The sequence below is a fragment of the Xenopus tropicalis genome, chromosome 6 (assembly GCF_000004195.4).
Source record: "Xenopus tropicalis strain Nigerian chromosome 6, UCB_Xtro_10.0, whole genome shotgun sequence".
Taxonomy (NCBI): domain Eukaryota; kingdom Metazoa; phylum Chordata; class Amphibia; order Anura; family Pipidae; genus Xenopus; species Xenopus tropicalis.
This window is the reverse complement of record NC_030682.2, coordinates 7,109,048-7,124,021: the sequence shown is the minus strand read 5'-3', so window position 1 is coordinate 7,124,021 and position 14,974 is coordinate 7,109,048. Positions and strand designations below refer to the sequence as shown.

Below are 14,974 nucleotides of genomic sequence, written 5' to 3'. Positions count from 1 at the left end.
TGCTCCCCAATCTCTTGGATGTTGCTCCGAGGGGCTCAATTCTGAATTTCTAGCAAGGAGACAAGTTTTGGTTGCATAAAAACCAGGCGTACCAAAAAACAGCCTTCTGAGGGCTGCCAGTCCACATAGGGGCTATTAAGTAGCCAATCACAGCTTATTGGCACCCCAGAAACATTTTTCATGCGTTGCTCCACAATTTTTTTCATTTAAATGTGGCTTACGAGTATAAAAGGTTGGGGATCCCTGCGCAGAGATAATACTGAGAATTGCCTCTGCTAAACACATGTAGAGACCGTTATCAGTAAATGATCAGCACTGTCTGTATTTGTAGCAGCTACTAGTAGCTCTGTGTGTCTTCCCCCTTAGTAAGCAGATGCCACAGACAGTTGCCTTCTCACATGGAATGGATTCCTGGTTTTCATAAGAATTTCTGTGCTTTTCCAAATAAAATCATGAAAACCTCTAGAACCACAAATTGAATAAAGGCTCTTACAATTTGCCTAGAGCAGCTCCCAGCGACTTCTACATGGCCTCGTCAGCTTTTAGCTTTTTGTGTATTTTTGTATTATCGTTTTTAGTGCTAAGAAGTAGGGATGTACTGAATCCAGGCCTAATTCACAAATTTGGATTAGGTTTGGTATTTGCCTGAATCTTTCACGCAGGGTTTGGCCAAATCACAAATTTTAGGTTCAGCTGCAAGTTTGGACGTTGTGATATTGGCCTATGTAAAGCCACTCTACACTTCAGTGGCCGGTTCTGGTTCAGCAGATTATCTGCCCATGTATGGGCACCTTTACAGGCCTACCCAACCAAGATCTGTCAAGTTTGATTTTCTGGTGGATCGGGACCTCATTGTCTCGTTAATGTGGTCCCTAGTCCGACAGCGCCTATGCCCGCCATTGTAATTACCCCAATATTGCCCACCTTTAGGTTGGCATATCGGTAGAAGATCCACTTGTTTTTGAGGACTTGAGGCCAAACAAGTGAATCTTTTAAACATAAACTGGGTGTTCAACTGTCCTCTGAGTTACATACTCGACTTGTAACACAGTCTAAGGGTGAAGCCACACGGAGCTACTAGTAGCGGCTACTTTTTCACGGCTACTAAATGCCAGAAAATCCCCTGCCATAGACAGTGCTGAGAATTGCCTCTGCTAAATACACGTAGAGACAGTTATCAGTAAATCAGCATTGTCTGTTTTAGTAGCTGCTACTAGTAGCTCTGTGTGTCTTCACCCTAATCCCTACATTATGCGCAGCATCACCAGTACAACCCCTTGCACACATATTGATACCCAGGCCCAATCAAAAATCTAAATACATGTTTTTTATTGTCACTAACACCCCATCTTTTCTTACTTGGAAGCTTAATGTGGCAGTGGTCATCATAACCTAGTAATTCAGAACAATTACTTTTGACTGTTACTCTGTTTATAAAAATAGAAAGTTATTTTAAAGGGGTGGTTTACCTTAAGGTAACTTTTATTATGTTATAGAATGGTTTATTCTTAGCAAGTTTTCAATTCATTCATCATTTTTTATTTCTTATAGTTTGTGTTATTTACCTTTCTCTTTGGACCCTTTCAATTGGGGGGGTCACTGACCCCAACAGCCAAAAAACTGTTTCTCTGTAAGGCTACAGTTTTATTATTGTTGTTACTTTTTATTACTTATGTTTCTATTTAGGTCCTCCTCTATTATTTTCCTGTCTCTCTTTCAAACCACTGCCTAGTTGCTAGGTTAAATTGGACCCTAGCAACCAGATAGCTGCTGAAATTCCAATCTAGAGGGCCACTGAACAAAATACTTGCAATCCAGCCTGTAACTAGTAATATAGAGCAGCTGGGCAGCCACCATTAGCATTTAAATGAAGGGACAATTACGGTGAGCTGACTGGCTGCCTTTGTCCTTGGATGGCACGTGTCTTATCTAAATGCCAGACCTGACAAGTAGCCAGGAAGTCTCTACCTAGAAACAGATCTGAGTTCTCAATCCGCCTAACTCTCTGGTTCTTCTTTGTCTCCCTGTCCGGTAGATATAGAATTGGGTTATACTAACCTTGGGCCTTTTTGTGTTAGGAATTCCACTCTGGCACGGTCCACTTACTTCTCTGTGCTCTTCTTACAGAACTGTCATTGGGGTTGGAATTTTCCCAAGCAGCCCCCGCCATTTGGGGGAATCCGTATAAGCGGGTTTCTTCTATTGTCCCAATATTTATTCTGCATATAGCAAATTAACTAGCAGTACAAAATACTATACTACCTTATAGATATGCTACAGCCTCCTACACAGGACTTAACTAGTGTAAAACTGGTGTTCGATTGTGTTGCTTCCCCAGTGATTCACATATCATAAGCAATGATGTGCCATTACCGAGCTTCTCAGTGACTTCTAATATCCTTATCATTTACAGTAGGGGGTACATTATCCCTTATAATACATGAGTGATACTCAGAGTTCCCTGTATAACTCAGCCTGCAGCCTTGTGCCTTTATATGGGGGGCACAGAACCCCTCAGTGACAGCTAATATCCTTATCATTTACAGTAGGGGGTACATTATACCTTATAATACATGAGTGATACTCAGAGTTCCCTGTATAACTCAGCCTGCAGCCTTGTGCTTTTATAATATCCTTATAATTTACAGTAGGGGGTACATCATGAGAGAAGCTGACAGCAGGAATTTTGTTTTCTAAAAATGAAGCCTTGCTGCAGTTGAACTGTACTTCCAACAGATAACTTCAATATATATATATTTGTTTATTTTTGTGACTCCTGTCCTCCAGGGAACAGGGCTCACCCAGCCTTGCCATGATACAGCCACGTCATCGCAGGTACCCACACAGTTTCATGTCTGTCTGGGGTAGTTACTGTGGTCTCCATAAAGCCCCATCTTTGTGTACTTCCAGTGTGGTTACTGTGCTCTGGGGGTCTGTATTGTTCTGTGATGCATGGGTTATAGCTGTTTGAATCACACCAGTAACTCTGTGTTATCCGATGTACAAGTTCTAGTACCATTGAACCATTCAGAATATTAACTGTATGTGCCTAATCTTTTTGCCTTCTCTGTCCCAGTATGTGCAAGCGGATTCCCCGACAAACAAAGCCCTGGCTGTGCTGGTATCTCAGCTGCTGCAGTTTCAGGAAGATGCTTTCGGTAGACACGTTACCAACCCTGCCTTCACTAAACTGCCTGTAAGTAGCTCCTTCTGCTATCTTCAGCTCCGTGATAAAAGCGTTTTGCCTAGCTTTTTATTGTTTAATGGCAATTTATCTTGTTTGTGATATCCCTGTGGGAAAAAATAAGTAGATTTGTTTTTGCCCTTTTTCCGGTTTGGCTTACTGTGCAGTGGGATACAGCCCGCTGATTTAATGGTTTGGCCTCTAGCCCAATAATTCACTCAGACTGTGGGACTGTACAGACTGATCCATAGCAGACCAACACCCAGCGCCCCATGCATTCCTCCGACAATTTTAGACTTCTCTGCCCAGTCAAATGTTAATTGATCAAGAGTGGGTAAAGGAAAACTGTACCTCCCCAAACAATGAAGGTCTCTATAAATATATATTGCAGCTCATAACAGCTCATATGTAAAACCCTGCTTCATCAAAATAAACAATTTTCATAAAAATATACTTTTTTAGTAGTATGTGCCATTGGGTAATCCTAAATAGGAACTGCCATTTTAAGTGCTACGGGCCGCCCCCTGGGATCATAGGAGTCACAGTGCCCACAAACAAGCCAAGGCACACATACATGCTAGGCCCCATCAGCCAATGAATAGGCAGTGTTCTGCCTTTTGCTCCCACACTAATTCCTGTTACAGCTGCATCACTTCCTGTCAGCTGATCTCTGAGGGAGCACACAGCCCATCACTAAATGGCGGCTCAAGGGAAAGGATGTAAAAGGGCAATATTTACTGATATATATATATATATATTTTCCAGGCCTGGATATTTCTATTTGGTAAAAGGCTTGTATTTGCTTAACTCCTGTTTGACTTTTAAATAATGTTGCAAAGGTCGGTTTCCTCCAGCAAGTCAGGTCTGTTTATCACTTGGCTTATGTTACATTATTTCAGCAGTCGGAGCCCCCAGGGCAGAGAATAGAAAAGGGCAGACAACACTGCTTTCAATAGCAATAATTTATACAACTAACTAAAAAACCATGATACTTTTGTAATGTATATTGCAGAGTTGCTTAGAATTATGTTTTCTTAGGCAAAGTTTCATTTTTGAGTTGGCATGTCTTATAAATCTTTCACTCATGGCTAAACTGGATTATACATTAGGGGGCACAGTCATCAAAGTACAATTGAGTCCGAATACAAAAAAATTGTGCTTATTTTAGCTGTCCCCCAGCAAGTCTCCAGTTGCCCCAATGCCTTGTATAATCTCTGATTAACAGACCTGAAAAGCATGAGAACAAGTGAACGGTGCAAGGCATTGTGGTAAGTGGAGTCTTGGCTGAGTCATTTCTGTTAATGTCAGTGCCTGTAACTCTACTTACCACTCATTATTTTATTCCAGGTAAAGTGCTTCATGGATTTCAAAGCAGGCGGAGCTCTATGTCACATACTGGGGGCTGCTTACAAACACAGGAGCGACCAAGGATGGTAGGTGTACAGAAATATAAGAATTGGTTCTGGGCTAAATACTCGGATAGCACTGTAATATAGTGTCCTAAATCCAAATTTAAACAGACACTTAACATATGACTTGCTTAAAAGAACGGTAACACCAAAAAATTAAAAATGTTTTAAAGTAATTTAAATGTAATATACTGTTGCCCTGCACTTGTAAACATTGTGTGTTTGTTTTAGAAAGACTACTATTGTTTATATAAATAAGCTGCTGGGAAGCTGGGGGAAAAGGGAGAAACGGCACAGGTTATATAAGCAGATAAGTCCTGTAGAATACAATCTCTATGCAGCTTATCTGTCTTCTGCTATGTAACCTGTGCCTTTTCTACTTTTTTAGTTTGGATGGCTACTCCCACAGCTGCACAGCAGCTTATTTATATAAACTAAAGTAGGGTTTCTGTAGCAAACACCCCAGCTGTACCAGGGCAGGAATGGCTGCCCCCGGGGCTACACAGCAGGGTATTTATATAAACTATAGTAGGGTTTCTGTAGCAAACACCCCAGCTGTACCAGTGCAGGAATGGCTGCCCCCGGGGCTACACAGCGGGGTATTTATATAAACTATAGTAGGGTTTCTGTAGCAAACACCCCAGCTGTACCAGTGCAGGAATGGCTGCCCCCGGGGCTACACAGCAGGGTATTTATATAAACTATAGTAGGGTTTCTGTAGCAAACACCCCAGCTGTACCAGTGCAGGAATGGCTGCCCCCGGGGCTACACAGCGGGGTATTTATATAAACTATAGTAGGGTTTCTGTAGCAAACACCCCAGCTGTACCAGTGCAGGAATGGCTGCCCCCGGGGCTACACAGCGGGGTATTTATATAAACTATAGTAGGGTTTCTGTAGCAAACACCCCAGCTGTACCAGTGCAGGAATGGCTGCCCCCGGGGCTACACAGCAGGGTATTTATATAAACTATAGTAGGGTTTCTGTAGCAAACACCCCAGCTGTACCAGTGCAGGGCAATAGAACATAATACATGAATTATTTTGACACACTTTTTTTATTTTTTTGGTGTTACTATTCCTTTAATAGGCAGTGTAGTTATGCATTTATATAAATATTTTGCATGGCTCTGCATGCTGAACTGAAGTGTAACTTTTTGCTTTTATTTGCCACATCAGGAGAAGGTTCGACTTGCAGAATCCCTCGAGGATGGATCGCAATGTGGAAATGTTCATGACTATAGAAAAAACCTTGATGCAGGTAATTATGATTTTTGTGGCTACTATACCCCTGCTTGCTTGATTCTTGATTGTGACAGACATATAATGAGCAGTTGGAAAGTCTGGTTCATGTTGATATTAGACAAACGGTTACAATTAAAATTAGATCAAAATGTCATTTCTGATCATTTTTTTTTTTCCCCAGAACAACTGCCTGAGCAGGCCGACCGTCTACCTCGTTCCAGAAATTGAACTGAAGCTGGCGAATAAATTGAAAGATATAGTGAAACGCCATCAGGTAAGTGTTTTTTTCTAGGAAATGGACAAATGTTACTGTAGTGTCTAAAAAAAAAAAAAAAAAAAAGTTGCACTTTTCTAACCAATCATTGCCTGATTTTTACTCGTGTAACTATTTCTCTATAGGGAGCAGTGACAGAAGAGAAGCTAAAGGCCTCCCATCACGTGTACCCTATTCCTACCTCACTGGATGATGGTAAGTGATTATAAACGGCACTGAAAATTGCTCTTCAATCGCACTTTTGATTTTATTTCTCCTTTATTTCTCCTATTATATTGTGTTGATGTTGACTAAGGGAAGAAAATACCTTCCATCTTTTACCAAAATTTACAAGTATTGGCTGCAGTGTGCAAACTGCAGTCCTCCAATTGCTGCTGCTATTACTGGCAGCCTCTGATACATTGAGTCCAATGTTTGGCTGCCATTTGAAAATGTCATTAAGATAGCGTACTTGTTCTGGAGTTGCATTATCCCTTATAATAAACTTCCACTGTACATTCAAAGACCCTCCCCTTCAGCTGCCGCCATGAGTTTAAATGATCTGCGTTATATATAAAAGGCAAACTGACACGTGATAGTCTGGCTCAGTGGTTTCATGTGTTTCTGCTTTTCAGATGAATGGCTAAGACCGGTTATGAAAAAGGATAAACAAGTTCAAGTGCACTGGGGATACTATCCCGATAGGTAATTATCATTCTTGTCTGTTTAGTTTTGGTATGCAGATTTTTATAGTAATTTGAAACCAAACTAAAACAACCGCTGAGAATGTTGGCCCTGCCTTGCCCTTTTTTCATTCATTGGCCCCTCAAGCACCTCGGTCACATTCTTTCCCTAATGCTCCCTGCTGGCCAGGCATACTTTTAGAACTTAGGCTCCAACCCTTATATGAATTTATTAATTGTAGATTTCACTTTCAATGGTTCCCAGTGTGTGGGGGGCTTATAGCAGTTGCTTGGGGGCACAGTGCTAAAAGCATATTGCTTTTCTCAATATATCTGAAAGCCAGGGTTTGATGGAAGGGAATCAAAGGGATTGGGGAGAAACACTTATTTGCTTGGGGCTATGGCTGAATAGTGGAAACATGCATATACCTGTAATCTTGTTATTAGCTGGGGGACCCAGACCGGTTCTTGAACCTGTTAGAGGGGCCTGACCTAAAGACTGGCAAACACTTGATATACGTACGTTTGATGGTTCCTGCTTAGTACCACATGTGTATGCCATAGACTGTATATTATGTGTGAAACTGGAGAAATATTCTTATTTAAAAAAATTGAGGATGCAGGGATAACTTGGGTGTAAGGGTGAAGGCAGGCAGAGCTACTAGTAGCAGCCACATGTCACGGCTGCTAAAATAGACAATGCTGATCATTTACTGATAATTGTCTCTATGTTTTGGCAGAGACATTTTGAATATTTTCTCTAGTAGAGTATTTTCTGGAGATAAGTAGCTGCTACATCCTAAGGATGAAGATACAGAGCTACTTAGTAGCAGCTACTTGTCACCTTTTAGGCTCCTAGCAAAACTAAAGAAAGGAGGGCTCCACACAGATGTAGGAGAATAGCCTGAAAATGTAATAACTATATGCTTATCCATAATTCCCAATGGCAGATTTGTTCCTCCCTCTAACAGCACTGACCTATATCATTTACTAGAGGACATTTTGACGTTCTTGGTATAAAAGCAGCTTAATGTTTGCATGGATTTTATTGTGTGCAATGATGAAAGCATAGTTATTGATCTGTGTGGCAGCAATGGCAAATATCCATGCATAGGCTTATACTTTGTTTCTCTTTCAGCTATGATACCTGGATTCCTGCTTCAGATTTAGATGCAGATGTGGAAGATGCACCCATTCCAGAAAAACCATGGAAAGTAAGCAGTATTGTTGATTGAAATATGCCAGTTTTGATTTTTGCAATGCTGTTAAATGTTTATACCAAAATATATGAAACATGAAGCGTTAATGTCTTAGAAAGCAGTGCGTTATTAAAATCAATTTAAGTAGGGTTTTAATTGGGTCTTTAACCTAAGCCTTTGCTCTATGGTAGACAAGGATGTGGTAAAATACATACATTTGAAATTATTTTCACTTTCAGGTTCATGCAAAGTGGGTCATGGATACTGATGTATTTAATGAATGGATGAACGAGGAAGACTATGAGGTTGATGAAAACAAGAAGGTGGCTAATTTCCGCCAAAGGATCTCTTTAAAGAATGAAGAGGTAAGCTGGGGGTGATTCCAATGTAGTACTTATTATTAAAGACCTTTATTATAAATAGGGATGTACCGAATCCAGGATTCAGTTCGGTTTGGAATGGATTCGGGGGTTCGGCCGAACCTGAAAACTGGGTTTGGTGCATCCCTAATTATAAAATTTTATTTTTACTTTTGTTATATCAAAAGACCTTTCTACAGGATAACTCAGTCCCCATTCTCCAGCTATTGCTTATCTGTTTAAATCCAGCTTCCAGGCAGAGAGATGAATGTGTCCCTCTGCACTTTAGTATGAGGGGATAAAATAATACAAGACAACAGTTTATTTATACAAACATTTCACTAGAATAAACTGTAAAATAACTGTCCCTAAACAATATGCACTTGTTAAAGTCCCTGCTCAGGAGAGCAAAGAGAGAGGAAGCTAGACATGGTAAGGTAAGCAGTGTGGATGTGAAGTGAATAATTAGTAGTTTGTGTATGAGCACAGAGTAAGGGGAGTATAAAAAAGAAAAAGTAGTACACAGCAATGTGTTACAGTAGTCTGTATGGAATATGTTCGGCTACATGGAAATAGTTACCCAGCAGTGCAGTGAATTAGCCCCTTACTTCTACCCTAATAAAAAATACTTGCAAATAAATACATTGGTCCCTGTGCTTTTATTCCACTGCCAACATATAAATGATACCCATTTTGGTAGAAGTGCATCTGTGTTAGAACACTGACACTGCAAGGAGCAAATGATTTATCTACTTGTTTCTCTAGGCTGTGCGCAGTCCCGAGAGGAAGGAGAAAAAGGCTGTTGGAAGCGCTAAAAAGAGAAAGCGCTCTCCTTCTCCTCCAGCAGCTGAATCTAGAAAGAAATCAGGCAAGAAAGGGTATGTACATACATTAATGTGCAGCTTTAAACCTGAGTATTGGGGCAAAACGACAGGGGATTTTCCTGCCGGCAAGGTGTGGGAGGGAGGGGAGCAGGTGCAGTCGTATCGTCTACAATTACTTTTTATTTTTTTTATATGGTTTGCTGTCTTCTTAGAGCCCTTGGCAGCCTTTAGTGACTGCAGCTCTAGCCTCTGGCAGCATTGTACCTAATTACAGAATTGATTTGCTTGCTCTAAAAGCCCTACAGGGATTAAACGCTGCTTGTTTTACCATTGTTTAGATCGGTTTGTTGAAAGTCATTTACTGTGTTTTCACTCTCGTTCATCAGCCCGGGCGGTCTGTATGGTAAGCGGAGAGGACAGAAGGAGGATGACGAGCAGGAGGATCTTACAAAGGATATGGAGGACCCAACGCCAGTCCCAAACATGGAAGAAGTGTTGCTCCCAAAAAATGGTGAGTTGTAAGGGTTGGAAGGTAGCCGATCTGCTTTCACTTAGTCTGCATTCTAGAAAATATTTTCTGCTTGTTTAGTATAGATGTGGTATAGAATACCTTATACTGCCCTTCACATTACTGGTTTGTTTGAGCCCAAACAGACGAGGACTTGAAGAGACACCTTAGCAAAGCCCTAAGAATCCTTCAGATGTTCTCAATAGTTTGACTTTATAGGCAACCAAAGGAAGCTTCTTGTGGCTGCATTCTGCCTGTCCTGTGAATACAATGATTTGTTTCAGGGCACAAGGTTTATTTTCTTCTATAAATGATTCTGAAATGTATGATCTTTATTTTGCCCCTTATTTTGTCTTTTTAGTAAACCCAAAGAAGGACAGTGAGCACACACCTGTAAAGGGAGGAGTAGTTGCAGACCTTGGTAAGTATCTCCTTCATTCATACTGGAATGCTAATTTTACTCATGCTCCTTTAGGCAAGTAAATTGTGGAAAAAGCTCCTTTTTTTCCAGTTATTTATTTTAATGGGATTAAGTGGGCCATTAGTGCCCCTGGCAAAATCAAGCAAACATTTAATAAGTACTTTGGGGTATTTGATGATATGCTAAATCAAGTGCTGGACTCCTGCCAGGCCTAACTCTCAGAGCAATATTACTCAACTCTACAGCCTCAAAAACATTTTGTGGATTTCTTGTACATTTTTTTTTTTCTTCCTTGCCTGACATTTAGGGACTATGGTTGTAAAGCTTTGCCAGCTGGGAGAATGGACACTCTCCAATAGTCTGCTTGACATACAGGATATATATTATAAGATATATATGTATACATCGATATGGAGTTGTACCAATTGCTTTATTCTTGCAGTAAAATAACTTTTTTTTTTCTAATGGCAGATGAGCAGGAGGAAGAGACAGTTGCTGCTAGTGGAAAGGTAATGTATCTGAAAAGCATCCCAAAAAAATTTCTATGCAGCACAATAAAATAATAAATTACACTTAGATGCCAAAAATTTCTTTAACTGGATACACGGGACTGTGATGTTTAGGTTCTTACATAACTTTGTAAAAATATACTTGTACAGTTTGTGTAAAGCACGTTTAATATAGGGTTGCAGTCATTGACTGTCCATCATTCCTACATTTCCAGGAAGATGAAGACCCCAGCAGGGGAGATCAGAGCAGAATGATGGACAATGGTGAAGATAATGTGACTGAGCAGACAAACCACATAATCATTCCAAGCTATGCAGCTTGGTTCGACTATAACAGGTACAGATGCAAGTGAAGGACAAGTTTTTATTTTTTTTTAAAATATCCATGGTAAAGAGGCAGCCCCTCTGTGTACTGTTCCTTTTGGTTCCACTATACCTCCTGTTCCTGGGCTGCTCCCTTCTGGGAAGGTGACATTGGCTCCCACTTTAAACTGACCTATGTATGGGAAGTATGACGTAGTTTGTGGGAGCTCTGGACACTAGAGGGAGCACTTTCTCCACCAGTTTGCTTTATACAAATTCTTCAGTTTAAGTTTAAGCCCCCCTCCCCCCTCAGTGCTGACAAGGTTACTGATATTGGAAAACATTGTCATATTTACCATAGTTTCAAGAATATCTAGGCCAGCAAGTTTTCATCCCAAATTTCACTTAAACAAGACCTCTAAACTGGGTTTTCGACTGTAACTAGGAGAGCAATGGGTGTTCTCCTCAGATCTCACCCTAACTGGCCTTCGGGCTTAGCTCCCTTGCTGCTACGCCAGCCCCACAGCTTGTGAGCCACTGGATCAGTGCAGTGGAACACTCACTCTGCTTTTAACTCAGCACCTTGGCTGTCCCATCCACTGCCTGAATCTAAGCTGTCTATATCAAAAATTACTTTGTGACAAACTTTCCTCCGGGTGACTGAATCCAGATGAGCTGATTCAGGTGGGGTCATTTTCATCTTAACTGGACATACCTTTGAGGGAATATCATACTTTATCCACCTTTGGTACCTGGTGGTGGGTTTTGATTGTATTTGAACATCCATAAGACATTCTGTGCTTTTATTTCAGCATTCACGTGATCGAGCGCCGAGCCCTTCCGGAGTTTTTCAATGGAAAGAATAAATCAAAGACACCAGAGATGTGAGTGCATTACATTTATTTCAGTTATGAGCCCAAATATGGTTTCTGGTGGGTGCTACCCTAGCACTCCAAACATTAGAGGCTCGTGCACAATGCTGGAGGGATCAGCACCCTCCCAAACAATTCAAAAATAGAAAGCAATATCACTCGGAGCAATTGCTTAATAAAGGGGTTGTTTTGCCCCAAAATGTTGCACCTCCGCAATACCTATCTTATCAGGCAGCTTGGTCAAAATTGGGCAATATATAGATATTTCTATATATACTGGGCATATATGGCCAGCTTTAGCCGTGTACTTCCCTGTAACTACAGGGCACAAATATGCACTCAACCTCTGTTTGACTTTCAGCCTAGGGCACCAATCCACTTCTTGGTCCCCTTCTAAGGGGACCAGTACCATGGGGGGACACATGCTGTAGTGTAACATTTATTTTTCTATTATATCTGTTCTGTCTGCATGTAACATAATGCACCATTGGCTCTTCCAGATACCTGGCCTACCGAAACTTTATGATAGACACGTATCGGCTGAACCCACAGGAGTATCTGACAAGCACAGCTTGCCGGAGGAACCTCAGTGGAGATGTCTGTGCAGTGATGAGGTCAGTTGAAACATATAGGTGTGGTTTTTCAGTAAAAAGAGAATCACATGGCAGTGCTTGATGTGCTTTTTGATCTGTGACAGGGTGCATGCGTTTCTAGAGCAGTGGGGTCTTGTTAATTACCAAGTGGATGCAGATTCACGACCTATGGCAATGGGCCCACCACCAACTCCTCACTTCAACGTGCTGGCTGATACCCCCTCTGGGCTGGTACCTCTGCATATGAGGACTCCACAGGTATGTGCTTTATCATGCCAGAGTGCGGGGAGTGTACTTTGTCTAGCACAGCTAACCTGTATTTCGTTTGCCAACTCAGGTACCCCCTGCTCAGCAGATGCTGAATTTCCCAGAAAAAATGAAAGAGAAGCCAACAGACTTGCAAAACTTTGGCTTACGGACAGATATCTATTCGAAGAAGACTTTAGCAAAGGTAGGAAGCATCATCGGCCTATTTCATACTTTAAGACTTTAATAAAGAAGTACTGGCTAGTGTAAAAATGGGTCAAGAATTTAACTGGGTGAAATTAGTAGCCTGTCAGATTTTTTTATTGCTTTGTAGCTCTTGGTGTTTGTACAAATGTTTTGATCCTATAGAATATAAATGATTGAATTTCTGAATGTATTTTTGTTTTGCGTTTAGAGTAAAGCTGCCAGTGCTGGAAGGGAATGGACCGAACAGGAGACTCTGCTGCTCCTAGAGGTGAGTTTGATAATTGCCTTTTGTAATAGAAATTAGAATCTTAAATGGGTAGTTCACCTTTACATTAACTTTTTATTATGACAGAGGGTGATATTCTGAAACAATTAGCAATTGGTGTTCATTTTTTTATTAGTTTTTTTTTTTTTTTTAATTGTTTCACTAGCTAGCTGCTTGCTAGGGTTCAAATTACCCTAGCAACTAATCAGCAGTGTGAGTGAGACATTGTAATATGAATAGGAAAGAACCTCAATAGAAAGAAAAGTAATAAAATATAACAATGGCAATAAAACTGTAGCCTCACAACAATAGTGTTTTTTTTTGTCTTTTGTGGTGATTTACCCCATTTGATAGCTGGAAAAAGTTAAAAGAAAAAAGCAAATATTTCAGAAACTTGAAGATCAATTGAAAAGTTGCTAAGAAATACCCAATCTATAACATACTGGTACATGTTTTTACTGCCGTCTGCCTTCTGACAGGCAGTTTGCTGCTAACAAAGCCCAGGAGAGGAATTTGATTTATTAGAACAGCAGGGTTGGCCTTTATCAGACCAACTGGGAGCGGCTGCATTGTGCCTGGTTCCCCTTTTAATTTTCCTCAGAAGATTTCCATTTAATCCGTGCCCCCGCATTGTAGTCTGTCAGGGCAATGATAATTACACGGTGCCCATGACAAGTCTGGGAGACCTTCCAACAATGCCATTACTTCCTGTCCGCCTGCCCCGCTATTGTGTTTATAATAGATGTAACTGTCGACCAAAGGCCTGCAATCTGCATAGTAACTCCGTTTGTGCAGCGGTTGAAAAGCTTTATCGGCTAATGGGCCCCGTCACTGAGGTCAATAAATGCATTTGTCATGTACAGAAACGGTTACATTGGGCTCCATGAAAGCAGAGATTTGCATATTTGTAAGCTGTGATTAGTTAGTGACAGTGACAATTATATATCCATAAGACAATGAACTGATGGTGTCGGAAAAAATAAGGAAAAACGCATAACTGAGCCGTTAGTTTGCTGCTGATTTGTTGGAGAGAGTGCAAATAAATAGTGATTTAATCCTTCTTTTTTCTCTCTATGTTAAACAAAACTCTCAATAAAATTTTTTTTTTTTTTTTTTTAAATTGTGATTTTAAAAGGCCCTGACCTATTAATCCTATAAGAACTCTCATATCTGCATGGGATTTATTATTCTTATGTTCTGACATAGCCCTTCTCAGTGCCACTGACTGTAGCTGGCTAAAGTGGTCCATTGTTAGTAGTGTATATGTATTGGGCCTTCTATGCATTCCCTAAACAGTCAGTGCAATGGGTATAATGGGTATTATGGGGTAATGTTGGTGGGCTCAGGATTAATACGGAGTGATTTCCAAAGTAAGGGTTAACCCAAAGGAGCATTAACCCTTCATTGTTATATTTTCTTGCACTAAAGTATATGGAAGGGAGGCCCAGCAAGCTGAAAGAGAGCAGGTACAGTTAGTGGGGTATGGATAACCACTGTATATACAGCTAAGCTTTATTCCAAACTGAAATGTATTTATCCCCTTTTTAATGGTTTATCTTTGTTTCCAGGCCCTGGAGATGTACAAAGACGACTGGAACAAAGTGTCCGAGCACGTTGGAAGCCGCACTCAGGACGAATGCATCCTACACTTCCTCAGGCTTCCTATCGAAGATCCCTACCTGGAGAATTCAGACTCCTCTCTGGGACCTCTGGCCTACCAGCCTGTTCCATTCAGCCAGTCGGGCAACCCTGTTATGAGTACCGTGGCCTTTCTTGCTTCCGTGGTGGATCCGAGAGTGGCAGCGGCCGCTGCTAAAGCTGCTTTAGGTACATCATGTTTATTGCGTAGCTGCTGAGTGCTAGGATTAATCACTGTGCAACAAGGTCAGTCTGATT

General features: G+C 40.9%; 1 protein-coding gene across 1 annotated transcript in view; it reads left to right on the top strand.

Annotated features, from left to right (window-relative positions):
• The window catches only part of smarcc1 (SWI/SNF related, matrix associated, actin dependent regulator of chromatin, subfamily c, member 1), a 30,572-nt gene that overhangs the window by 2,073 nt on the left and 13,525 nt on the right, over positions 1 to 14,974 (top strand). Inside the window, 19 exon segments of the mRNA XM_002942718.5 lie at positions 3,077 to 3,196; positions 4,532 to 4,617; positions 5,771 to 5,852; positions 6,018 to 6,110; positions 6,236 to 6,305; positions 6,725 to 6,794; positions 7,911 to 7,986; positions 8,211 to 8,336; positions 9,096 to 9,208; positions 9,541 to 9,665; positions 10,024 to 10,083; positions 10,555 to 10,592; positions 10,808 to 10,929; positions 11,708 to 11,779; positions 12,268 to 12,381; positions 12,465 to 12,618; positions 12,698 to 12,811; positions 13,022 to 13,081; positions 14,647 to 14,905. Coding sequence (XP_002942764.3) covers positions 3,077 to 3,196; positions 4,532 to 4,617; positions 5,771 to 5,852; positions 6,018 to 6,110; positions 6,236 to 6,305; positions 6,725 to 6,794; positions 7,911 to 7,986; positions 8,211 to 8,336; positions 9,096 to 9,208; positions 9,541 to 9,665; positions 10,024 to 10,083; positions 10,555 to 10,592; positions 10,808 to 10,929; positions 11,708 to 11,779; positions 12,268 to 12,381; positions 12,465 to 12,618; positions 12,698 to 12,811; positions 13,022 to 13,081; positions 14,647 to 14,905 — 1,954 coding nt within the window.